At 46.0% G+C, this 27832-nt stretch overlaps 1 protein-coding gene across 7 annotated transcripts in view; it reads right to left on the reverse strand.

Annotated features, from left to right (window-relative positions):
- vps13c (vacuolar protein sorting 13 homolog C) overlaps positions 1-27832 on the reverse strand; it is a 368173-nt gene that overhangs the window by 331397 nt on the left and 8944 nt on the right. For all 7 annotated transcript variants that reach the window (XR_005458698.1, XR_005458696.1, XR_005458697.1 and 4 more), the window contains exons 2-4: positions 19107-19150; positions 17401-17443; positions 15827-15922 (exon numbers count right to left, since the gene is read on the reverse strand). Coding sequence is in view for 4 of the 7 variants with exons in the window: in XM_038784422.1 (XP_038640350.1) it covers positions 15827-15922; positions 17401-17443; positions 19107-19150 (183 nt within the window). In the remaining 3 variants the exon portion in view is untranslated. The remainder of the gene's footprint in view (positions 1-15826; positions 15923-17400; positions 17444-19106; positions 19151-27832) is intronic.

The raw sequence follows: 27832 nt of genomic DNA on the forward strand, positions 1-27832 counted from the left end.
ATACAGGGGTGTAGTATTAATCTGGTCAATCCCGAAGAGGGTCGTTTAGGAGTCTAGTAACATTAGGGAAGAGTCTGTTCGTGCATGTTCTCAGACTTTTGCATCTCCTGCCCGATGGAAGAAGTTGGAAGAGTAAGCCGGGTGGGAGGGGTCTTTGATTATGCTGCCCACTTTCCCCAGGCAGCGGGAGGTGTAGATGGAGTCAATGGATGAAATGGACTTGGCTGTGTTCACGACTCTGAAGTTTCGGAGGAATGGAGGCAGAGTCTATTTTCTAAATGGGGAAATGCTTAGGAAATCTAAAGCACAAAAGGACTTGGGAGTCCTTGTTCAAGATTCTCTGAAAGTTAATGTGCAGGTTCAGTCAGCAGTTAGGAAGGCAAATGCAATGTTGGCATTCATGTTGCGAGGGCTAGAATACAAGAGTAGGGATTTACTTCTGAGGGTGTATAAGGCTCTGGTCAGACCCCCTTTGGAGTATTGTGAGCAGTTTTGGGCCCCATATCTAAGGGTGTACTGGCCTTGGAAAGGGTCCAGAGGAGATTCACAAGAATGATCCCGAGAATGAACAGCTTGCCATATGAGGAACATATGGGGACTCTAGGTCTGTACTCATTGGAGTTTAGAAAGATGAGAGGGGATCGTATTGAAACTTACAGAATACTGCCAGGCCTGGATAGAGTGGACGTGGAAAGGATGTTTCTACGAGTAGGAAAAACCAGAAGCAATCTCAGACTAAAGGGACGATCCTTTAAAACAGAGATGGGGAAGAATTTTTTCAGCCAGAGGGTGGTGAATCTGTGGAACTCTTTGCCGCAGAAGGCTGTGGAGGCCAATTCACTGTGTCTTTAAGACAGAGATAGATAGGTTCTTGATTAATAAGGGGATCAGGGGTTATGGAGGGAAGGCAGGAGAATGGGGGTGAGAAAAACCTCAGCCATGATTGAATGGCGGAGCAGACTCGATGGGCCAAGTGGCCTAATTCTGCTTCTATGTCTTATGGTCTTAAATGGAGGTGACATTAAGTTAGCGTCACCAAACTCAAAACACTGCCCAGCAGTACAAGCTGCTACTTCAAGCATTCCAATACTAACTGATGTCTAAATGCTGCACTTTTTAAAGAAGATAATGTTAAAAGTGGAAAGGGTAGAACGCAATCCTTAATAACGGACGAGGAATTACAAGGGAAGGAGATCCTCAACTGTTGCAACAAATGATTCTAGACTTTCAGCAATCAATGTCACAGATTTGGAATTTGTAACAATCCACTTGGATAGTGCTGGCAAATTGCAGACAGGATTGCTTCAAAACTAGTCGGCAAACAGTGGAGAATGCAAGGTTCCTACAGTAGAAAAGGAGGATCCATTCTTGATCACTGCAATCCCCTTGGCATCCAAATCAATCTGGAAAGCAGAACTCCAATATTTCTCCCTAAGTTTGCATCTCCGACCATAAATTTAAGATCAAAGGAAGCCTGTTGAAATCTTATTACACCAGAGCGCAGCTTATGATTTAGAATTTCTACAGCGCAGGAGGAGGCCATTCGGCCCATCAGGTCTGCACCGACCCTCTGAAAGAGCACTCTACCTCGGCCCACTTCTCCACCCTGTCCCCGTAACCCCACCTAACCACACCTTTGGACACTAAGGGGCAATTTTTTTAAGCATGACCAATCCACCTAACCTTAAAGAGAACATAGAACATTACAGCGTAGTACAGGCCCTTCGGCCCTCGATGTTGCGCCGACCTGTAAAACCACTCTGAAGCCCATCTACACTATTCCCTTATCGTCCATATGCCTATCCATTGGCCATTTGAATGCATTTAGTGTTGGCGAGTCCACTACTGTTGCAGGCAGGGCATTCCAAGCCCTTACTACTCTCTGAGTAAAGAACCTACCTCTGACATCTGTCCTGTATCTATCTCCCCTCAATTTAAAGCTATGTCCCCTCGTGCTGGACATCACCATCTGAGGAAAAAGGCTCTCGATGTCCACCCTATCTAATCCTCTGATCATCTTGTATGCCTCAATTAAGTCACCTCTTAACCTTCTTCTCTCTAACGAAAACAACCTCAAGTCCTTCAGCCTTTCCTCGTAAGATCTTCCCTTCATACCAGGCAACATCCTTGTCAATCTCCTCTGAATTATTCTTGATGAATGTTATAAAATATTTTATGGAAATTGGACTTCCATTAACCTTGTTAATATCATTATCTGGTACAGAAACTGACTCTGTGGGCGGCACGGTGGTTAGCACTGCTGCCTACAAGCCGAGGGCCCGGGTTCTATCCTGGCTCTGGGTCACTGTCCGTGTGGAGTTTGCACATTCTCCCCGTGTCTGCGTGGATTTCGCCCCCCACAACCCAAAGATGTGCAGGGTAGGTGGATTGGCCACGCTAAATTGCCCATTAATTGGAAAAAATTATTGGATACTCTAAACGTATAACAAATTGGCTCTGTAAAGAGGCTGTTAATTGCTATGGTAACACACAAGCGGTAAGCATATTTATTAAAGGGAATTAAAATTTATGGGTTGTACATCTAGCAACTGATTGCTCGGTGCAGAAACTGTTCACAGTGATCAAGTTTTTTTTTTAAATTTGTTTATGGATCGTAGGCGTCACTGATAAAGCCAGTATGTATTACCCATCCTTAATTGCCCTCAAGAACAATGTGCAGGTTCGGTGGATTGGTCATGATCAATTGTCCCCGAGTGCCCGAAGTCAAGTCGGGTTACAGGATAGGGTGGGTGGAGCAGGCCTAGTTTTGTTTAATAAATTTAGAGTACCCAATTTTTCCCAATTACGGGGCAATTTAGCGTGGTCAATTCTCCTACCCTGCCCATCTTTGTGTTTGTGGGGGTTAGACATACTCAGTCACGGGGAGAATGTGCAAACCCCACGCGGACCCGGGGCCGGGATCAAACCCAGGTCCTCTATGCAGTGAGGCAGCAGTGCTAACCACTGCGCCACCCGAAGTGGGCATCAGTACGATGCTATTTCAGAGGGTCAGTGTAGACTCGATGGGCCAAAAGGCCTCCTGCCGCCCTGTAGGGATTTTTTTTCATAAATAAGAGTACCCAATTATTTTTTTTCCATTTAAGGGGCAACTTAACAGGCCAATCCAACTACCCTGCACATCTTTGGGTTGTGGGGGAGACGCCCACGCAGACACGGGGAGAATTTGCAAACTCCACACGGATAGTGACCCAGGGCCAGGATCGAACCCTGGTCCTCGGTGCCTTGAGACAGCAGTGCTAACCACTGCGCCACCGTGCCGCCCTTGCCCTGTAGGGATTCTATTCTATGGTGGTGGTGAGCCAACTTGTCGAACGACTGTAGTCCTTGTGGTGAAGGAACCACTGATGGGGTACCCACAAAAATAAATAGCCACAATTTTAACAGTGGCTAGCTCAGATGTTGATCACAATGAATGAAAAAACAGGAACCATCTAGCCTGCAATAAGAAGCAGCACATAGTGCCGTAACATAGTGCCCAATGAAAACAAGGCTACAGCTTGAACTCTTACAGATAGAAATAAGCAGGAATTGTAAACCTCAATTTTAAGTGAAATTGAAAGACAGCTTTCAGCAGCAACCGTGTACCAAATCACATGAGAATTAAAAAGATAGAACATAGAACATAGAACGATACAGCGCAGTACAGGCCCTTCGGCCCTCGATGTTGCACCGACATGGAAAAAAACTAACGGCCATCTAACCTACACTATGCCCTTATCATCCATATGCTTATCCAATAAATTTTTAAATGCCCTCAATGTTGGCGTGTTCACTACTGTTGCAGGTAGGGCATTCCACGGCCTCACCACTCTTTGCGTAAAAAACCCACCTCTGACCTCTGTCCTATATCTATTACCCCTCAATTTAAGGCTGTGTCCCCTCGTGCTAGCCACCTCCATCCGCGGGAAAAGGCTCTCGCTGTCCACCCTATCTAACCCTCTGATCATTTTGTATGCCTCTATTAAGTCACCTCTTAACCTTCTTCTCTCTAACGAAAACAACCTCAAGTCCATCAGCCTTTCCTCATAAGATTTTCTCTCCATACCAGGCAACATCCTGGTAAATCTCCTCTGCACCCGTTCCAAGGCTTCCACGTCCTTCCTATAATGAGGCGACCAGAACTGTACGCAATACTCCAAATGTGGCCGTACTAGAGTTTTGTACAACTGCAACATGACCTCATGGCTCCGGAACTCAATCCCTCTACCAATAAAGGCCAACACACCATAGGCCTTCTTCACAACCCTATCAACCTGGGTGGCAACTTTCAGGGATCTATGTACATGGACACCGAGATCCCTCTGCTCATCCACACTACCAAGAATTTTACCATTAGCCAAATATTCCGCATTCCTGTTATTCTTTCCAAAGTGAATCACCTCACACTTCTCCACATTAAACTCCATTTGACACCTCTCAGCCCAGCTCTGCAGCTTATCTATGTCCCTCTGTAACCTGCAACATCCTTCCCCACTGTCTACAACTCCACCGACTTTAGTGTCGTCTGCAAATTTACTCACCCATCCTTCTGCGCCCTCTAGGTCATTTATAAAAATGACAAACAGCAACGGCCCCAGAACAGATCCTTGTGGTACGCCACTCGTAACTGAACTCCATTCTGAACATTTCCCATCAACTACCACTCTCTGTCTTCTTTCAACTAGCCAATTTCTGATCCACATCTCTAAATCACCCTCAATCCCCAGCCTCCGTATTTTCTGCAATAGCCGACCGTGGGGAACCTTATCAAACGCTTTACTGAAATCCATATACACCACATCAACTGCTCTACCCTCGTCTACCTGTTCAGTCACCTTCTCAAAGAACTCGATAAGGTTTGTGAGGCATGACCTACCCTTCACAAAACCATGCTGACTATCCCTAATCATATTATTCCTATCTAGATGATTATAAATCATATCTTTTATAATCCTCTCCAAGACTTTACCCACCACAGACGTTAGGCTCACCGGCCTATAGTTACCGGGGTTATCTCTACTCCCCTTCTTGAACAAAGGGACCACATTTGCTATCCTCCAGTCCTCTGGCACTATTCCTGTAGCCAATGATGACCTAAAAATCAAAGCCAAAGGCTCAGCAATCTCTTCCCTGGCTCCCCAGAGAATCCTAGGATAAATCCCATCCGGCCCCGGGGACTTATCTATTTTCACCTTGTCCAGAATTGCCAAAACTTCTTCCCTACGCACCTCAATGCCATCTATTCTAATAGCCTGGGTCTCAGCATTCTCCTCCACAATATTATCTTTTTCTTGAGTGAATACTGACGAAAAGTATTCATTTAGTATCTCGCTTATCTCCTCAGCCTCCACACACAACTTCCCACCACTGTCCTTGACTGGCCCTACTCTTACCCTAGTCATTCTTTTATTCCTGACATACCTATAGAAAGCTTTTGGGTTTTCCTTGATCCTACCTGCCAAAGACTTCTCATGTCCCCTCCTTGCTCGTCTCAGCTCTCTCTTTAGATCCTTCCTCGCTTCCTTGTAACTATCAAACGCCCCAACTGAAACTTCATGCCTCATCTTCACATAGGCCTCCTTCTTCCTCTTAACAAGAGATTCCACTTCTTTGGTAAACCACGGTTCCCTCGCTCGACCCCTTCCTCCCTGCCTGACTGGTACGTACTTATCAAGAACATGCAATAGCTGTTCCTTGAACAAGCTCCACATATCCAGTGTGCCCAACCCTTGCAGCCTACTTCTCCAACCAACACATCCTAAGTCATGTCTAATGGCATCATAATTGCCCTTCCCCCAGCTATAACTCTTGCCCTGCGGGGTATACTTATCCCTTTCCATCACTAACGTAAAGGTCACCGAATTGTGGTCACTGTTTCCAAAGTGCTCACCTACCTCCAGATCTAACACCTGGCCTGGTTCATTACCCAAAACCAAATCCAATGTGGCCTCGCCTCTTGTTGGCCTGTCAACATATTGTGTCAGGAAACCCTCCTGCACACATTGTACAAAGAACGACCCATCTAATGTACTCGAACTATATCTTTTCCAGTCAATATTTGGAAAGTTAAAGTCTCCCATAACAACTACCCTGTTACTTTCGCTCTTTTCCAGAATCATCTTCGCCATCCTTTCCTCTACATCCCTAGAACTATTAGGTGGCCTATATAAAACTCCCAACAGGGTGACCTCTCCTTTCCTGTTTCTAACCTCAGCCCATACTACCTCAGAAGAAGAGTCCCCATCTAGCATCCTTTCCACCACCGTAATACTGTCCTTGACTAGCAGCGCCACACCTCCCCCTCTTTTGCCCCCTTCTCTGAGCTTACTAAAACACCTAAACCCCGGAACCTGCAACAACCATTCCTGTCCCTGCTCTATCCATGTCTCTGAAATGGCCACAACATCGAAGTCCCAGGTACCAACCCATGCTGCCAGTTCCCCTGCCTTATTTCGTATACTCCTGGCATTGAAGTAGACACACTTCAAACCACCTACCTGAACACTGGCTCCCTCCTGTGAAGTCAAATCTGTGCTCCTGACCTCTATACTCTCAATCTCCCGTACCCCAAAACTACAATCCAGGTTCCCATGCCCCTGCTGAATTAGTTTAAACCCCCCCAAAGAGCACTAACAAATCTCCCCCCCAGGATATTGGTGCCCCTCAGGTTCAGATGTAGACCATCCTGTCTATAGAGGTCCCACCTTCCCCAGAAAGAGCCCCAGTTATCCAGAAATCTGAATCCCTCCCGCCTGCACCATCCCTGTAGCCACGTGTTTAATTGCTCTCTCTCCCTATTCCTCATCTCACTCTCATTGATAATTGATGTTTGGCGTGCTGAATCCTGCAAGCTGAAACCAAGGCCACAAACTGCAATGTCACATGGTGAAATTCGATGGCAAAGAGGTTCACAGCTCGAACATCTCGACTGAGGTCCCAATTGGGGGGCTAAATTTCAAAATAGCCTGCACCAAGTGCAACAGCTCTGGTGAAATACTCTTCAATCCCGTGAAAGCCCTCCATCTGGAAAAAAATTATTTTGAGCTTCAGCCATGAATAGAAAGCACCGGAAGCATCAGTTTTGTTCCGGCGAAGCTAACAATTTTAAAGGAGGACCAGTTGATGAACTGATCCAGTTCACATAATTGGGAGAGAGCTGATGCAAAATGAGCGGTGTTAATGAACAAAGACGAAAGTTCTTAACCTAATAACTCAACTTCCGGATTAGAAACAAGAGGCTTTCTGGATTCAGGTGTAGGTTCTAGCCCAGCAATTCAAAGATTTTGACTGTGGAATAGTGAAGGTACAGCCCCCATGCTGGATGATGCAGGCATCAGCCTTTACAAGGGCAGCAAATGATCTACAAGATATATTGTCTTCCTCCCCCTTTACCGTTCACCTGTAAACCCCAGATATCACACGTAGCTGGAGTCATACCTGGTACTATCTCCAACAAGAACGAATCTAACCACCACCCCTTGACATCTGGGATTGCCATCGCTGAATCCCCCACTATTGACATTCTTGGGGGGTAAGGCTACCATTAACCAGAAACAAACTAAGCTAGCCATACAAATACTGTGACTACAAGAGCAGGTCAGAGGCTAGGAATCCTGTGGCAAGTAACTCGCCTCCGAATCACAGGATAATAGTGAAGAGACCTTTGACCCACTGAGTCTGCACCAACGCATTAAACACCTGACCTGCCTACCTAACGCAATTCGCCAGCACTTGGCCCATGTTAAGACTTGCCAAGGTACGTTTTAAAGGATGTGAGGCAACCTGCCCCAACTACCCTCCCAGGTAGTGCATTCCAGTCTGTCACCACCCTCTGGGTAAAAACGTTTTTCCTCAAATCTCCCTCAAACATCCTACCCCTGACCTTGAACTGTGTCCCCTCGTAACTGACCCTTCAACTAAGGCCCCCTGTCCACATCCTTCATAATCCTGTCCACCTCGATCAGGTCGTCGCTCAGTCCTCTCTGTTCCAGTAAAAACAACCCAAGCCTATCCAACCTCTCTTCATAACTTAAACGTTCCAACCCAGGCAACATTCTGGTGAATCTCCTCTGCACCCCCTCCAGTACAATTACACCCTTCCTATGTGGCAACCAGAATTTCACACAGTGCTCCTCCTGACTTCCCAAAGCCAGGCCACCATCTAAAAAGCACAAGTCAGCAGTGTAATGGAATACTCTCCTGTTGCCTGGACACGTGCAGCTCCAACAACACTCAACAAGCTTGACACCATCCGGGACAAAGCAACCTGCTTGACCAGCAGCCTATCTACAAACATTCACTCCCTCCAACACAGACGCACAGTAGCAGTCGTGTGTACCATCTACAAGATGCACTGTGGGAACTCACCAAGGTTCCGTAGGCAGCACCGTCCAAACCCACGACCACTGCCATCTTGAAGGACAAGGACAGCAGATACATGGGAAAACCACTATTGGAAGTTCATAATGATAACGAAAGGCAGAGCAGGTTCGAAGGGTCGAATGGCCTCCTCCTGCTTCTATTCTCGACATATGTTTCTACGCACAGTGCAGAATATGTCTGCAAATGCAGGGATGAAAGAAATGCTTCAACGCAAAGAGCAAAACTAGGTTTATTGTGGCGTACTAAACACGCCATAACATGGATTAAGTGAAAGCAAGACAAATTCAACGTGTTGTTCCTCATTGACCTTACTTGATCGCTCAATGTTTTGAAAAATATCATCCCCTACCAGCTCAAAACAACAAGAACAGGGACTTACAAGAAGCGCACAGCTACACAATGATTTACTTTTAAAAGTGCAACAGTTGTTAACGCAGACACAGGAAACCAAAAACGGAACAGCCATCAATGTCAAGCTGCACTTTGAACAACCGATCCCACAACAGGCATCAATTACAAGGTTGTAATTCAATCTCAGGTTTTAAATGACATTCGAACACTGCCTGGGCTTTGTTTGCTTCGCCTGAAGCACGAAATTTGATTACAGGCTCAGAACCACTTGCCACACCGTTATGTCTGGATAGCTTCAAAACAAAAATCGACCGAGCAGATGGTTACAGCTGAGCTCTGGCTAAGGGGGGGGGGGGGGTGTCAGCTCTCGAGCTTTTTAAGTTTTGAGGATGGTGAGCAGAATAATTTTAAAGTACACTCCGTTCCAGTTGGTATAAGGCATCATTCATAACAGTTTGGATTTTTATAAACACATTACTATCCCCCGAGGTTCAGCACAACGGTTTACTGCTGTACAAGTACAAACTTTGTATTGATCAGCCCAGCAGACCACCCTTGCCCACCTAATACAAACAGTGCTCAGTCTGCAATCGGGGGGCTTCTCATGGAGCCCCACTCAAAACAAAGCCTTTCAGCCCATCAAATCTGCAATGACCATCCTAAAGAGCACCCTAACCTCAGCCAACACCCCCGCCTTATCCCTGTAACCTCACCCAGCCTTTGGACACCAAGGTGCAATTTAGCATGACCAATCCACCTAACCTGCACATGTCTGGACTGTGGGAGGAAAACGGTGCACCTGGAGAAAACTCCACACAGACAGTGAGCAAAGATCGGAATCGATCCTGGATCCCTGGTGCTGTGAGGCAGCAGTGCTAACCACTGTGCCACCCTACTGAAGTAAAGGGTAAAGTATGACTGTCGGCTCTTTCTCCTTTGAGGGGGAAAGCTGACTGGTGGCGATTTAACCTGGGGTTAGATCTGAACTCAGGCAAGGGACAAGTACCAAAGAAGAACCAGGCAACGTGCCTCAATGACTCCCGCCCGGTGGCCCTGACGTCAGTTGTAATGAAATGCTTCGAGAGGTTGATCATGAAGCGCATCACCTCCATACTCCCGGAACGCCTTGACCCACTTCAATTTGCATACCGTCGCAACCGGTCCACATCAGACGCCATTTCCCTGGCCCTACACTCATCCCTAGAGCATCTCGAAAACAAGGACTCCTACATCAGACTCCTATTTATTGACTACAGCTCCGCCTTCAACACCATATCCCAGCCAAACTCATATCAAAGCTCCAAAACCTAGGACTTGGCTCTCCACTCTGCAACTGGATCCGCGATTTTCTGACCAACAGACCACAGTCAGTAAGACTGTCCCACAAGGCTGCGTATTTAACCCCCTACTCTACTCCCTGTACACAGACGACTGCGTGGCAAAACTTCCAACTCCATCTACAAGTTTGCTGACGATACGACCATAGTGGGCCGGATCTCGAATAACGACGAGTCAGAATACAGGAGGGAGATAGAGAACCTAGTGGAGTGGTGTAACGACAACAATCTCTCCCTCAATGATGGCAAAACTAAAGAGCTGGTCACTGACTTCAGGAAGCAAAGTACTGTACACACCCCTGTCAGCATCAACGGAGCCGAGGTGAAGATGGTTAGCAGTTTCAAATTCCATGGGGTGCACATCTCCAAAAATCTGACCTGGTCCACTCACGTCGACACTATCACCAAGAAAGCACAACAGCGCCTATACTTCCTCAGGAAACTAAGGAGATTCCGCATGTCCACATTAATCCTTACCAACTTTTACAGATGCACCATAGAAAGCATCCTATCGGGCTGCATCACAGCCTGGCATGGCAACTGCTCGGTCCAGGACCGCAAGGAACTTCAGAGAGTCGTGAATACCACCCAGTCCATCACACAAACCTGCCTCCCATCCATGGACTCCATCTACACCTCCCGCTGCCTGGGGAAAGCGAGCAGCATAATCAAGGATCCCTCCCACCCGGCTTACTCACTTTTCCAACTTCTTCCATCGGGCAGGAGATACAGAAGTCTGAGAACACGCACGAACAGATTTAAAAACAGCTTTTTCCCCACTGTCACCAGACTCCTAAATGATCCTCTTATTGACTGACCTCATTAACACTACACCCTGTCTGCTTCATCCGATGCCAGTGCTTATGTAGTTACATTGTAAATCTTGTGTTGCCCCATTAAGTATTTTCTTGTATTTTGTTTAATTCCCTTTTCTTCCCATGTACTGAATGATCTGTTGAGCTGCTTGCAGAAAAATACTTTTCACTGTACCTCGGTACACGTGACAATAAACCAATCCAATCCAGGCCTTCATGGATAACCTCAGCCGGTACGGGAATTGATCCCGCGCTGTTAGCCTTGTCTGCATCATGAACCAGCTGACTGAGCTAAACCAATACAACATTGTAAATGATGCAGAGATGCCGGCGTTGGACTGGGGTGAGCGCAGTAATAAGTCTTACAACACCAGGTTAAAGTCCAACAGCACTGATTAAGCTAAATGGTCGGCACAACATTGTGGGCTGAAGGGCCTGTACTGCGCTGTTCTATGTTCTTTGTTTGTTTGGAATCACTAGCTTTCGGAGCTCAGCTTCCTCGGGAGTCATCTGATGAATCACTAGCTCTGAAAGCTAGTGATTCCAAATAAACCTGTTGGATATTAACCTGGTGTCATAGGGCTTCTTATTGTACATTGCAAATGTGCGAGATATCCAAAAGAAAGGGAAGTGCAGACAAAATAATTAACTCCAAAATGTTTGTTTGAATTTTTTTTAAAAGCAACCCATTAAGATGAGGTAGAACACTGGGGGTGGCATGTAGCGCAGTGGTTAGCACTGGGACTGCGGCGCTGAGGACCCGGGTTCGAATTTGGCAGCACGGTAGCATTGTGGACAGCACAATTGCTTCACAGCTCCAGGGTCCCTGGTTCGATTCCGGCTTGGGTCACTGTCTGTGCCGAGTCTGCACGTTCTCCCCGTGTGTGTGTGGGTTTCCTCCGGGTGCTCCGGTTTCCTCCCACAGTCCAAAGATGTGCAGGTTAGGTGGTTTGGCCATGCTAAATTGCCCTTAGTGTCCAAAACACACACTTAGTGTTGGGTGGGGTTACTGGGTTATGGGGATAGGGTGGGTGTTGACCTCCGTTAGGGTGCTCTTTCCAAGAGCCGGTGCAGACTCGATGGGCTCCTTCTGCACTGTAAATTCTATGATAAATTCTATGACAAAAATTCTATGAATCCCGGCCCTGGGTCACTGTCCTTGTGGAGTTTGCACATTCTCCCCGTGTCTGCGCAGGTTTCACCCACAACCCAAAGATGTGCAGGGTAGGTGGATTGGCCACACTAAATTGCACCTTAATTGGAGCAAAAATAATTGAGTAAAGATTAGGTGGAACACAAAGAAAAATTAAATATAAAGTTAAATATAATAAAATGAAAACAAAGAGCCGTTCTGTATTTTTTTTTTTATTTTATTTTTTTTTTTAAATTTAGATTAGCCAATTATTTTTTCCAATTAAGGGGCAATTTAGCGTGGCCAATCCACCTACTCTGCACATTTTTGGGTTGTGGGGGCGAAACCCACGCAGACACGGGGAGAATGTGCAAACTCCACACGGACAGTGACCCAGAGCCGGGATCGAACCTGGGACCTCAGCGCCGTGAGGCGGTTGTGCTAACCACTAGGCCACCGTGCTGCCCTCCGTTCTGTATTTAAAATGATGACTGATTTGTATCCCAGGTGACGCAAGCAAAGTTGAGAAAAATTATTTTACCCAAAACAATCGCACTGTATTGACATATAACGTACTCTCCCTGGAACTGACAACCATTCAGTGTGAACCTGGAGGGGTCTTCGGGAGACAGAGGTCCTGAAGCGCCCTCCATCCGCTCATATGCAAAGGGAAGGAGGACATCATCACCAAATATTTTAGACTAGCATAACTGACCCTACCCTAAATCCCCAACATTCACACTCACCAGGCACCTGCACACTCAATGGTCATGCCCCGATCAAAAACTTCTCAAAACTTATTTTTTCCCCCTCCCAAGCAAAAGATCAAAACACCCTTTTATTAAAAAAAGCGAGCCACATCAACAATTAATAATACTATGCCATGAATCTGAAGTCTGGATTGGGCCTGCAGAGGCCAGGGTAGAATCAACAACCAATGCTGATCCTCCCTCCATCATGCAAAGCCAAAACCATCCCTGTTCCCACTTCGAATCATCTCTTCCCTCTCTCTCTCTCCCTCCCTCCCTCCCCCCCCCCCCCCCCTCGCCCACCCTAAACAGCATCGGAGTCAGCTGGTTCATTCTAAACAACATGATCCCATTTTGGCTTATCTTGCTTAAACAGACCAGCCTTTGTGCTTGCTATCCTGCACTGCTAGAGTTGCAGTTCACAGCCTTTCACTGCCTGAGTAACACGTTGCAAAAAGAAAACAACTGACATCCTTATCTGTCTTCTCTTTACTTGTGCTTGCTGACAATGAAACATTAAAAAATATATTCTTTCAACACTTTTCTTCGCTTGCTGCAAACATGGCGACACAGTGGTTAGCACTGCTGCCTCAGTGCCAGGGATCCGGCCTCGGGTGACTGTGTGGAGTCTGCATGTTCTCCCCGTGTCTACGTGGGTTTCCTCCCACAGTCCAAAGATGTGCAGGTGAGGTGAATTGGCCATGCTAAATTTCCTCTCTGTGTCCAACAGGTTGGATGGGGATACCGGGCTAGAGCAGGGTTTGGACTTAGGTAGGGGTGCTCTTTCGTTGGCGCAGACTCAATGGGCCAAATGGCCTCCCTCTGCACTGCAGGGATTCTATGATTCTATGCATGTGGTTTGGGGGGGGGGGGGGGGGGGGGGGGGGGGGTCTGTTTGACATTCAAGAATCATCCAAATGAGCAATGAAGCATCTGTTTGCATTCTAAATGGTCAATGGTTCTTGTGTTGTGACAGTCTTAAAGGGAGGAATACAGTAATACAGCCTACATTATGGTTGCCAACCATAATCCTCAACCACTTTGACCCATCATTGTGTGTGTTAATTATATTAACTTGTCCAACAAGACAAAACACTTGCCACTTTCACAACATATTCAAGACAAAAACAGCCGACTTGACCCATGTTTGACTCATTTGCTCGAGTTCTTCGAAGATGTAACAAGAACAGTGGATGATGGAGATGGTCATGGGAGAGTCCCTTTAAGACAGTTTTTTGTCTTATCACAAAGCTTCAGTGATGTCATTGAAAATTGCTTATTTTCACGAGTAGGCTTCAATGAAGTTGCGTGGGTGGAGCTGGGCTGTGGCTCTGTGAGTTCTTATTTTTGCTTTGAGTTTTGGACTGGTTTGAACTGCACAGGTTGAAAGAAGTGTTTCTCTATCTTCATTTTAAAACCTGTTTCCCGACTGCTTGGTAACTTAAAAGAGATAATTGCTTTCTGGAAGGAATTCAAACCTGTTGTTTGAAAGGGGGAACAGAGTATCAATAACAAGTCTTATATCAGTCAGAATGCTGTGTGCTGGGCTCTGCGTTTGGAAAGGGGTTTCTGGTTTTACTTGTATTTTGTTATTGAATTGGAACAGTTAAGGGGAAATTCATTAAGGGGCATACATGGATTACTGTAGCTGTGTGGGATCTCTATGTTTGTAATTGATAAAAAATTCTTGATGTGTGCGTTTATACAAATGTTAACTAAATTCTTAGAATAAAGCTTGTTTTTTGATTAAAAGCATCTAAGAACTCAGTTGAATAACACCTGAAAGGAAGGGTCTTGTGCTCATCTTAGCCAAATTCAACACAAAAGTTAGAAGTCAGGTGGACTCCATAATACATTTTGGAGTTATTAAACCCTGGCCCATAACAGGATCCTGCATATATAGTGTGTCTGGACTCCCAGAAGTCGTTTGATAAGGTGCCGCACAGAAGGTGAATTCACAAGGTGAGATCACCTGGGATTATGGGCAACATATTAGCTTGGCTAGAAGGCTGGCTGACGGACAGGAGACAGAGAGTCGGGATAAATGGGTCTTTTTCTTGATGCAAAATGTAACTAGTGGGGTGTCAAAGGGTTCGGTCCTTGGGCACCAACCACTTACAATCTATATTAACGACTTGGATACAGGGATAGAAGGTTCTATAGACAAATTCTCAGATGACACAAAAATAGGTGGGACAGTAAATTGCAATGAGGAAATAACATTCTTACAAATGTATATAGATAATTAGGAGACCGGGCCAAAACGTGGCAGATGGAGTTTAACGTGGATAAGTATAAAGTCATGCATGGTGGTCGAAAAAATGGATCGGCAATTTATTATCTAAACGGGGAGACACTTCAGGGTGCTCTGAAGCAGAGGGATTTGGGTACCCTTGTGCATGAGTCACCAAAAACGAGCATGCGGATGCAACAAATAATAAGGAAAGCAAATGGAATGTTGGCATTTATAGCGAAAGGAATTGAGTATAACGGCAAGGAGGTGTTGCTGCAATTATACAAGGCATTGGTGAGATCGCACCTGGAGTTTTGAGTCACAGAATCAAAGAATTTACAGTGCAGAAGGAGGCCATTCAGCCCATCGAGTCTGCACCGGCTCTTGGAAAGAGCACCCTACCGAAGCCCACACCTCCACCCTATCCCCATAATGCAGTAACCCCACCGAACACTAAGGGCAATTTTGGACACTAAGGGCAATTTAGCATGGCCAATCCACCTAACCTGCACATCTTTGGACTGTGGGAGGAAACCGGAGCACCCGGAGGAAACCCACACACACACGGGGAGAACGTGTAGACTCCACAGTGTGACCCAAGCCGGGAATCGAACCTGGGACCCTGGAGCTGTGAAGCTATTGTGCTATCTACAATGCTACCGTGCTGCCCTCTGTCTAATTCTGCTCTGAAATCGTATGAACTCATGAACTTATGAAAATGATATTCAAACTAAAGACTCCATATTGCACAACGATTGATCAGTTTGAAGTACTAATTATGCCGACTCTACAAATACTAAAATGAGCAGGATTGCAGCATTACTCACTTCCTTCTGGAACGACCAGAAGGTTCAAACCATCCAACGTAGCAACCACAGCTTCACTGTACAAGTTCTTCCATGGGATCTTCAACGTAAGCTTCTCTATAAATGAAAGCAACAGTTACCCAACAGGAAACAGAAATATGACACATCCACAGCACAACTAACACTTGACAAAGTGTTACGCAGACTGGAAACGTCAACTCCGTTCTCTCTCTCCACAGATGCCATCAGACCTGCTGAGGTTGACCAGCATTTTCTGTTTCAGATTCCAGCATCCGCAGTAAATTGCTTTTATAACAACAACACTGGCTATTTGTACACAAAAAAAGTCAAAAGCAATTGCATCTTCTCTCCATTTAAAATGAATGGGGGGGGGGGGGGGGGGGGGGGGGGGGGTCAATAAAATATGAATAAAAGATGAGCTGGCAACACTGGATGTGTTACTCTACAAAATCCATAAACTTTCACAAGTTATTCAGGAGACAGCTACAGATTGGATTGGATTGAATTTGTTTATTGTCACGTGTACCAAGGTACAGTGAAAAGTATTTTTCTGCGAGCAGCTGAACAGATCATTAAGTACATGGGAAGAAAAGGGAATAAAAGAAAATACATAATAGGACAACGCAAGATATACAGTGTAACTACATAAGCACCGGCTTATGAGGTAATGTGGTCCTCCATGTCTATGTATCTCTCAAAGGAGGATAATATACCACTCCCTACCCTTGTCACATACTCAAGATAATCTCTCTCAAATTTGTATCTCTTATGTCTATAATATCTGTGCCCGGTCTTCCAACTCTCTAATCGTTGGGAGACCAGGCACACGACTGAAGATGCCTGTCAGGACCCTGTGGGAGCCCTGGGAATTGCCCAGGAAGTTTCAACTTTCAACACAGGATATCCGACAGCATTTCCAAGAATGAATTACTCGTGAAAGTTTGTCAAATTTCCTTTGGAAAGCACAATGAGTCTAATGTACAGCAATGTCGGACAAATAGGGAAGAGGTTAGTAAGCACTATTTTTCCTTAAGTGGTGATGGAGAAATGAGTGTTCACTGAACACAATAAATTTCCCATTTCTCTTGTTTGCAAAACTGGGAAATCTTTGGTCTCACCTCTTTTGCAGGGTTTCTTCTGATGGACTGCCACCTCTGGCTGGATTTCCCAGCCGGTTCTGAGCTGTCACTAAATTACCCCCACCAAGGGATCCGCCCATTATGGCAAATGGTGCTGGTTCAATAGCTGGTGTCCAATTGGCACACATTGAACACTATTTTGCTCTAAGAAAACCTCAACATTTCCAGTTCCTTGCGCTACTCTACTGCATCAAAAAAGCAATTCACAACACCACTCAAATGTAATCACCTGCAAATGAATACAATTTTAACAATAAAAAGCCAAACTATGTGCAATATTAACATTGTGTAGATATTTTCCAGTTGCCAAATAGCAAGTTTAGATGCATGGCTTATGAATACATATTTAGATAATCAAAACTTTGGCAAAGTTGCAAGTTCAGTGGTTTACCTGGTCAAAAACTAATTGTTCAAGAGCAAAGCCAAATAACATACCTATCTGTCCAGCCTTGACTTTGAAAGGGACGTCTAAATCATTCTGTTTGGAAAGAAGAGTGGAAAAAATAAAGTCATTTTGGTTGGATGGAAAAAACAAAAAAAAAATACATATTTGAACATAATTCCCATCAAAATTGAATATAATCAAACATCAAAACAGGGGCCAGTGGAAGAATTCAGAAGCTACACAGGTTTCAGGCTCCCCACACAAGTAGCATGACACAGCCTCAATTAGAAATTCCTTTCCCATATTTATAATGAGTGGCCTCCTTCTGTGCCATTCCTTTCTCTACATTTTCTAATGTTACAGGTACCTAGTCAGCTCTCAACCGTGGCCGAGACATTGAACCAGAGCTATAACCTTTTTAAGTTTTAATGCAGGGCGGAAAGATCAATTCATTCCAGGAGCGATATTTAAGATATCGGGATTGGCTGTTTTATAAACAAACTTTATTAAAACAAAATATTTCAACTTCAACTCTAACGCTAACAATTCCATGTAGTTTCAGATAACATGCAGTTTCAGATTACATATAGTTTCTTAACTTACACACAAGTTCCCATCAAACACCACTTTAAATAAACATGCAGCTCTCGTTCCACTTACACATACGGGCAAAGCCAATACTTGCATCGAGGAAGCAGTCTGTCTTCTGTTAGGGGCATTCGTTCTGAACCCTTTTCCAAAGCCTGTATCGTGGAAACTTTCATGACCTCTCTCGGTCGAGTTCCAAAGTCTTCTCCTCTGTAACTTTCATTACCTCTCCCTAACTCCACCCATCCCCTCAAACAAAGGTTTTCTGCTGTGGTTTCCAGACTTGAACCTATCGTTGTTATATTGGCTGTTTGATTACCCATTCCAGTTGATACAAAAGAACAGAGCCATGCTACCGATAAGCAACAAACCTCCCATTGACGGGCAAAGAGGCCATCGGATTCTGTAATGGGCTAATAGCTGGTCAGACAGGAGTGTCCCAAAAAACAACGGATCTGGGGCATCCTGTGTATTCCCACTAACGAGTTTAATTCTGACTGGGGTAACTCAGCCAGACGTGGATCTCTCCCTCTGACCTCTGCTGGCAGGTTTTTTACCCCCTCCCCTCAGTTTATTTAACCCCTAAATTGCCTGCTACTCTGGGGTCTCCTTTCTGGACACAATTTCCAAATACTCCTCCTCGCGTAACGCTAATCAGAGAAGGAGGAACATGCAGGGACGTGGGAAAGTGGCAGGATGCGAATTGCTCTTTAGGACAGCCAGCTCGACATGATGGGCTGGAGAGCCTTCTTCCGTGCTGTCCCTATTCTGCACCGCAATGTCGGAATTATTTATTTTGAAAACTGATACAGGACATCCAATAAACCCCCAAAGCTGCCCATTCCAGAGAATCCGAATCATGTTTGCTCTCAACCACAAACTCAATAACTTTCAGAATAATATTTCTAAAGAAATATAAACGAAGCAGAAACTTATAGAACATAGAACACTACAGCGCAGTACGGGCCCTTCGGCCTTCGATGTTGCGCCGACCTGTGAAACCATCTGAAGCCTATCTGACCTACACTATTCCATTTTCATCCATATGTCTATCCAGTGACCACTTAAATGCCCTTAAAGTTGGCGAGTCTACTACTGTTGCAGGCAGGGCGTTCCACACCCCTACTACTTGAGTAAAGTATAAATTTGTATAAAATTAAATACTTACCAGTGCATTTTCTTTGACTTTCAGGTTGCCAAGGACGACGTTTCCTGCACCAAATTAACAGTCATCAGGATTCACAGTGATTGTAATTATGTAATAAAGGTCTGTCAAATCAACTCGTTCTCGTAATTAGAGGAAATTGCTTTCAATATTTTCAGAGGCGTGTGGCATTTTTTTTTAAAAAAGCAACAGGAACAAGCAACACCAAAACCGCTACTTCAACGTTCAACTCACAGCTCTTGGCCACAATTACATGTCTTTGGTATTGGCTCAGTGCCTTGTACAAACATTGAGTTAACTATTACCATTGACCAGAAACGGAACTGGAACTGCCATGTAAATGCTGCAGCTAAAAGCTCAGGTCAAGGGCTCAGGGTTCTGCAGCTTCCATAACTTGTTTGGCATCTCTATGACACAAGTCAGGAGTGTGATGGAATACTCTCCACTTGCCTGGATGAGTGCAGCTCCAACAATACTCAGTAAGAAGTCTTACAACACCAGGTTAAAGTCCAACAGGTTTGTTTCAAACACGAGCTTTCGGAGCATGGCTCCTTCTTCAGGTGAATCCCATTCACCTGAAGAAGGAGCCGTGCTCCGAAAGCTCGTGTTTGAAACAAACCTGTTGGACTTTAACCTGGTGTTGTAAGACTTCTTACTGTGCTCACCCCAGTCCAACGCCGGCATCTCCACATCATGGCCAACAATACTCGACAGTGCAAAGCAGCCCGCTTGATTGGCACCTCATCTACCACCTTAAACTTTCACCTTCTTCACCGCCAGTGCGCAGTCTCTACCATCGACAAGATGCACTGCAGCAACTCACCAAAGATCTTTCCACAGCACCTTCCAAACCCATGACCTCTACCATCTCAGACGAAGACAGCGGAAAATGGCACTGCTACCATGCGCAAATGCCTCTCCAAGCCACACACCAATGTGCAACTATGTCAATGCTCCTTCACTGTCACTGGGTGAGGATCCTGGAACTACATCACAAATTGCACTGTGGATGTACCTACACCGTATGGGACTCCAGCGGTTCAAGAAGGCAGCTCAAGGGTAATTACGGATGGGTACTAACTAATCCAGTGACGTTCACATTCATAGAACATAGAACAGTACAGCACAGAACAGGCCCTTCGGCCCTCAATGTTGTGCCGAGCCATGATCACCCTACCCAAACCCACATATCCACCCTATACCCGTAACCCAACAACCCCCCCCTTAACCTTACATTTATTAGGACACTACGGGCAATTTAGCATGGCCAATCCACCTAACCCGCACATCGTTGGACTGTGGGAGGAAACCGGAGCACCCGGAGGAAGCCCACGCACACAGGGGGAGGACGTGCAGACTCCACACAGACAGTGACCCAGTCGGGAATCGAACCTGGGACCCTGGAGCTGTGAAGCATTTATGCTAACCACCATGCTACCCTGCTGCCCCAGGATGAACTTTTTTTTTTAAGTCAGTGGTTTTCAAACATTCCCGACGTGGGCAAATATCAACAACACACTCTACCCCAAACTCCAACACTCAGCAAACCAAACCAGCTGGAAGAAAGCACATTGGTAAGTCAGAAAGACAACAGCTGCCGGAAAATAACTCGACAAGGAAGAGAAATCCAATGACTATCCTAACACTCTCCCATTCAGCGGTAAAATTAAAAGATCCAGACACCCCAATCTCAAAACCTCTGGCCAAGCAGGAAATCGAGCCTTATCTTTGTACAGTGGCAGCGTAGGTTCACTTTAGGCACTGGGGGAAATGTATTAAATGAAGGAGGTACTGATGTGGAAGTCAAAGTATTCAGGAGTAAGCATTCCTAGATCTATAAAGCATAGGAAAGATGCTTCGAAGAGACTAGGAGGCGTTCGGTGCAATACATCAAACTGTATCTCATCAGGAATCTTATCTGCAGTCTATGCTCCCTGTGTATGAATCTAATTCCTGCATTCCTTTTGTTTAAACATGTGACAATGATCAGTATTTTTTAGTGGGAATGTTGCAAGGTAACTTTTCACTGCCTCGTTTAATGAAAAAATTGAATTACTCAGAATGCCTTTTGGAAAAAAACAGTTCTGCCTCAGTAACATATATATCTGAAATCCAAAATATGGCTCTAAAATGAATTATGGAATGCATCAAAAGTTCATTACACTGTAAAATTGATAAATTTACCGATGGAAGCAACGGAGGCTGAAAAAGCTGTAAGAAGGCACAGTGAGGAGAAATGTCCAAGTTTGGGGGAAAAACGGCCATGAAAAAGGTGGTTAATGAAAGTCCGCCAGTGAATGGAAAAGTCAGGGTGGGAACTGTAAGGAAAGCAGAGGCTGGAGCACCAGGGGGAGGCCACATCGCTCACAGCGGAAGAAATGACCACAGTGATGGCCATGGAACTTCAAAAAACATAGAACATAGAACAGAGAACAGAGAAAAATACAGCACAGAACAGGCCCTTCGGCCCACAATGTTGTGCCGAACTTTTGTCCGGGATTAAGAACAAATTAATCTACACCCCATCATTCTACCGTAATCCATGCACCTATCCAATAGCCGCTTGAAGTTCCCTAATGTTTCCGACTCAACTCCTTCCACAGGCAGTGCATTCCATGCCCCCACTACTCTCTGGGTAAAAAACCTGCCTCTGACATACCCCCTATATCTTCCACCATTCACCTTAAATTTATGTCCCCTTGTAATGGTTTGTTCCACCCGGGGAAAAAGTCTCTGACTGTCTACTCTACCGATTCCCCTGATCATCTTATAAACCTCTATCAAGTCGCCCCTCATCCTTCTCCATTCTAATGAGAAAAGGCCTAGCACCCTCAACCTTTCCTCCTAAGACCTACTTTCCATTCCAGGCAACATCCTGGTAAATCTCCTTTGCACCTTTTCCAAAGCTTTCACATCCTTCCTAAAATGAGGCGACCAGAACTGCACACAGTACTCCAAATGTGGCCTTACCAAGGTTTTGTACAGCTGCATCATCACCTCACGGCTCTTAAATTCAATCCCTCTGCTAATGAACGCAAGCACACCATAGGCCATCTTCACAGCTCTATCCACTTGAGTGGCAACTTTCAAAGATCTATGAACATAGACCCCACGATCTCTCTGCTCCTCCACATTGCCAAGAACCCTACCGTTAACCCTGTATTCCGCATTCATATTTGTCCTTCCAAAATGGACAACCTCACACTTTTCAGGGTTAAACTCCATCTGCCACTTCTTAGCCCAGCTCTGCATCCGATCTATGTCTCTTTGCAGCCAACAACAGCCCTCCTCATTATCCACAACTTCACCAATCATCGTATCGTCTGCAAATTTACTGACCCACCCTTCAACTCCCTCATCCAAGTCATTAATGAAAATCACGAACAGCAGAGAACCCAGAACTGATCCCTGCGGTACACCACTGGTAACGGCTCCAGGCTGAATATTTGTCATCCACCACCACTCTCTGACTTCTATTGGTTAGCCAGTTCATTATCCAACTGGCCAAATTTCCCACTATCCCATGCCTCCTTACTTTCTGCATAAGACTACCATGGGGAACCTTATCAAATGCCTTACTAAAATCCATGTACACCACATCCACTGCTTTACCTTCATCCACATGCTTGGTCACCTCCTCAAAGAATTCAATAAGACTTGTGAGGCAAGACCTACCCCTCACAAATCCGTGCTGACTATCCCTAATCAAGCAGTGTCTTTCCAGATGCTCAGAAATCCTATCCCTCAGTACCCTTTCCATTACTTTGCCTACCACCGAAGTAAGACTAACTGGCCTGTAACTCCCAGGGTTATCCCTATTTCCTTTTTTGAACAGGGGCACAACATTCGCCACTCTCCAATCCCCTGGTACCACCCCTGTTGACAGTGAGGACGAAAAGATCATTGCCAACGGCTCAGTAATTTCATCTCTTGCTTCCCATAGAATCCTTGGATATATCCCGTCAGGCCCGGGGGACTTGTCCATCCTCAAGTTTTTCAAAATGCCCAACACATCTTCCTTCCTAACAAGTATCTCCTCGAGCTTACCAGTCTGTGTCACACTGTCCTCTCCAACAATATGGCCCCTCTCATTCGTAAATACTGAAGAAAAGTACTTGTTCAAGACTTCTCCTATCTCTTCTGACTCAATACACAATCTTCTGCTACTGTCCTTGATCGGACCCACCCTCGCTCTAGTCATTCTCATATTTCTCACATGTTTTCCTTGATTCTACCCGCCAAAGATTTTTCATGCCCTCTCTTAGCTCTCCTAATCCCTTTCTTCAGTTCCCTCCTGGCTACCTTGTATCCCTCAAGCGCCCTGTTGTAAACCTTGCCCTGTTGCACGCACCTATTCCTCTCTGTGACTAAAGTGAAAGTCACAGAATTGTGGTCACTATCTCCAAAATGCTCCCCCACTAACAAATCTATCACTTGCCCTGGTTCATTACCAAGTACCAAATCCAATATGGCCTCCCCTCTGGTCAGACAATCTACATACTGTGTTAGAAAAGCTTCCTGGACACACTGCACAAACACTACCCCATTCATAATATTTGGGAAGTTGAAGTCATCCATGACTACCACCCTGTGACTTCTGCACCTTTCCAAAATCTGTTTCCCAATCTGTTCCTCCACATCTCTGCTGCTATTGGGGGGCCTATAGAAAACTTAACAGTGCAGGAGGCCATTCGGCCCATCAGGTCTGCGCCGACCCACTTAAGCCCTTACTTCCACCCTATCCTCGTAACTCAACAACCCCTCCTAACCTTTTTTCTTGGTCACTAAGGGCAATTCATTACGGTCAATCCACCTAACCTGCACATCTTTGGATTGTGGGAGGAAACTGGAGCACCCGGAGGAAACCCAGGCAGACATGGGGAGACCATGCAGACTCCGCACAGACAGTGACCCAGCCGGGAACCGAACCTGGGACCCTGGCGCAGTGAAGCCACAGTGCTAATCATTTGTGCTACCGTGCTGCCCAGTTCACAAGGCACATGGAAGCGATGAAGAAGGAGATGGGGGCGGTATTGAAAGTGCTGGTGGAGGAAGCGGCAGAGTTTGCGAAGGCAGAAGGACTGTGGCAGAATTGAGAAATGGGACTGAGAGCGGGTCGTGTACCGATGTAGCCTCATGTAACTTTATTTTTTCACTGCATGTTGGTGTATGTACTAAATGAGTTGACACTGTACATTTGGACAAAGGAAGAGTTGGGACATTCATTTGTAATGATGGTTCTTTGGAGCTTGGGTGTGTATGCGGGGGTTGTGTGCTGAAGGAGATTTCTTGGTTTTCCTGGGACCGGGAAAGGGGGAAGGAGACCCGGGCGGGGGCCTCCACGCTGACCGGTTTAAGCCAGCCAGTGAACGGGAGTGAGGTGGGGGGAGGGGCTGCGGCCATCAGAACCTGGTAGAACAGGTTCCGGTGAGTCTGGGGGTGAAAAGTTGAGGGAAGGAACCGAGGCTGGGGGGAGGAGTTTAGAAGAGGAAGTGGAGGATAGGAGTCTGTGTGTGTGTGTGTGTGTGGGGGGGGGGGCTCTACAATTCATGGGTGTCATTCACAGTACTCTTTCGGGGATTGGATGGCGTTGAATATTAGGGGAGGGGTTGGAGGGATGGACTATATATGTCATTGGTGACCATTCCTGATTCCTTTCTGGCTTTTTTCCCTTGGGAGGTTTTGTTTTATTTGATGATTATATTGTCAGGTGGGCCGTTGTGTGGGGGGTGGTGGGAGGATGGGATCGTTGTTGTTAATAAAGGGATTGACATTGTATTCGTTACCGTTTGTTGGTGGGGTGTAAGTTTTGCAGAAAATGTGAAAATGGAGAATAAATTTTGTTTTCTTAATTTACCGATTTATCGTTACTTCATTAACAATTTTTTTACCTCACCAACTGAGCAGGAAGCTTTTACCTCAACTCTGGCTAAAAGTCTTGAGCTGCATTCGGAATCTGTGCAACTTGTAGGACTGCCGAGAATGGAATGTCAAAGTCAGCCCAATAGGAAGGGTTGGGGCATCGATAATTTGTGAGTTTGTTTCACCAAGAGACTGTGAAAGTCACAATTATGACCACTGGTGATGATCTCTCCTTATTCGGCACTGGCCCAGGCAAGTCCTGTGAAGTGCAGCGCGCGTATGGTCATTGTGAGACCAGATTAAAGTCACTTCCGATGATTTCTGCTTTAAATTTAGAGTATACAATTATCTTTTTCCAATGAAGGGGCAATTTAGCCTGGCCAATCTACCTATCCTACACATCTTTTGGGTTGTGGGGGTGAGACCCTCGCAGACACGGGGAGAACGTGCAAACTCCACACGGACAGTGACCCAGGGCCGGGATCGAACCCGGGACCGCGCCGCCATGTCGCCCCACTTCCCGTGAGTTTGGTTGGTATCAACAATTTCTGAGGCCTGAGGAAATCTCTCATCGAAAACAAACTGGGTAAACCACAAACTTTTAAGTATGATGAAGTGGTTAATTAGATGGCTGTGTTAATAGAACATAGAACATAGAACATAGAACAATACAGCACAGAACAGGCCCTTCGGCCCTCGATGTTGTGCCGAACAATGATCACCCTACTTAAACCCACGTAACCCGTATACCCATAACCCAACAATCCCCCCATTAACCTTACACTACGGGCAATTTAGCATGGCCAATCCACCTAACCCGCACATCTTTGGACTGTGGGAGGAAACCGGAGCACCCGGAGGAAACCCACGCACACACGGGGAGGACGTGCAGACTCCACACAGACAGTGACCCAGCCGAGAATCGAACCTGGGACCCTGGAGCTGTGAAGCATTGATGCTAACCACCATGCTACCGTGAGTCACCAAACTCACCAGCAATGCACTGAATGACGTGAAGCTGCTTCCAAGGAGATCAATGTCTATCCCAGTCCACACTTCTCTAATCTGTTACTTTCAAGAGACCGGACTCCACCGGACCGGACCTGTCTCCACAATGATCCCAAATGCCCAGCCATTCCAGATCCCAGAAGCATCCTGTCCCAATTTTCCAGCATAACTGGGACCCCATAAATTCCCGACCTCGGCTTCCATCTCAAAAAAACCTGCTCACACGAGACGCCCCCCCCCCCCCCCCCCCCCCCAACCAATCACAATATTGCCCGGCCTTGGGTCATAGAAGCATCAGCAAGCGAAACAGCCATTCAGCCCCTCAAGCACTCTCTGCCACTCAAATGAGATTGAAAATGATTTGGCACTTCATTCCACTTATCTGCCTTTGCCCCTTGCCTTAGGTAACATGGTGTAACAAGTGATCGCGATCCGGCAAGCTCCAATTCTTCCCCAGCCTCCATGGCGTTTAGACCGGGGAATCTCGATCAAACTGTGTGCGCAAAAGTATTTCCTGCTGATTCTCCTTGACCTTTTCCTTATTCATTTATGGGATGTGGGCGTCGCTGGTTAGGCCAGCATTTATAGCCCATCCCTAGTTGTGCTGGTGGCAAGTTGCCTTCTTGAACCACTACAGTCCCTGTGGTGTAGGTACACCCACAGTGCTGTTAGGGAGGGAGTTCCAGGACGTTGCCCCAGCGACAGCGAAGGAACGGCCGATATATTTCCAAGTCAGGATGGTGAATGACTTGGAGGGGAACTTCCAGGTGGTGGGGTTCCCAGCTATCTGCTGCTCTGTCCTTCTAGATGGTAGTGGTCGTAGGTATTCAGAGGGCCTTCCAGGAGGTATTCAGAGAGCATTTTGCCAGTGCTAATCTGAGCGTTCCTGATTATACTACTTGATGCAATACCTATCCCTCACCATGAGGTGAGGTGACCTAACTTAGTGCTGATCCTGTTTACACAAAGTGACTTCCCACAATAGGATGTGCTGTTTACATTGCAATAACAGAAGACCATGTGTCAAATGACTGGGAAAGATTTGTCTGTCACAGATGATGCGACAATGAGACACGCCTGTCGCCTTTTGCATTCCTGGATGGTTACCCTCAAGAACAGTTTCGCTTTCAAAACGCAAGGGTATCTTTCCATTTCTTTGTGCTTTCAGATTCCAAGTGTGCCTTTCCATAAGACCATAAGACATAGGAGCAGAATTAGGACACTCAGCCCATCTAGTCTGCTTTCCCATTCAATCATGGCTGATATTTTTCACAACCCCATTCTCCTGCCTTCTCCCCATAATCCCTGATCCCCTTATTAATCAAGAACCTATCGATCTCTGTCTCAAAGACACAGTGAATTGGCCTCCACAGCCTTTCCACTCCTCCAACTGCAGATTTCTCATTCCGAGCGCAGCCCCATTCTTCCACTGTGAGCTCAGGGCCCTTTACCCACAATATTCCTCCTTGTTCACCCTCTTTGGAATTTCCTGATACTCTCCAGTACCACCCTTATGTTTGGTGTCATTTCACTTCCGAAGGTTTTGGAGGGCATGTGATTGAGAAGGAGGAAGCCTTTTGGCCCCTCTGGTCTGCTCTACCCAATCAATGAGGTTGTGGCTGATTTTTTACAACAACTTTACTGTCCTGCGCCAGCAGATACAGTTACAGAGAGCGGGATCGCAACCAGAAACCGGCTGTGATAAATACCCATTAATGCTCACGTTATGCAGAGGAGAGGGCAGCTAACCGGAGAGTGAAGGGCATAAATGGGGCTGGGGGGGAGAACATGTGGAGAGGGGAGGGAAGGGGGTCCCCCTGGTGAGGGCTGGGGGGGGGGGTGGAGAGGAGAGAGGCAGG

The sequence above is a fragment of the Scyliorhinus canicula genome, chromosome 24 (genome assembly GCF_902713615.1).
Source record: "Scyliorhinus canicula chromosome 24, sScyCan1.1, whole genome shotgun sequence".
NCBI lineage: Eukaryota > Metazoa > Chordata > Chondrichthyes > Carcharhiniformes > Scyliorhinidae > Scyliorhinus > Scyliorhinus canicula.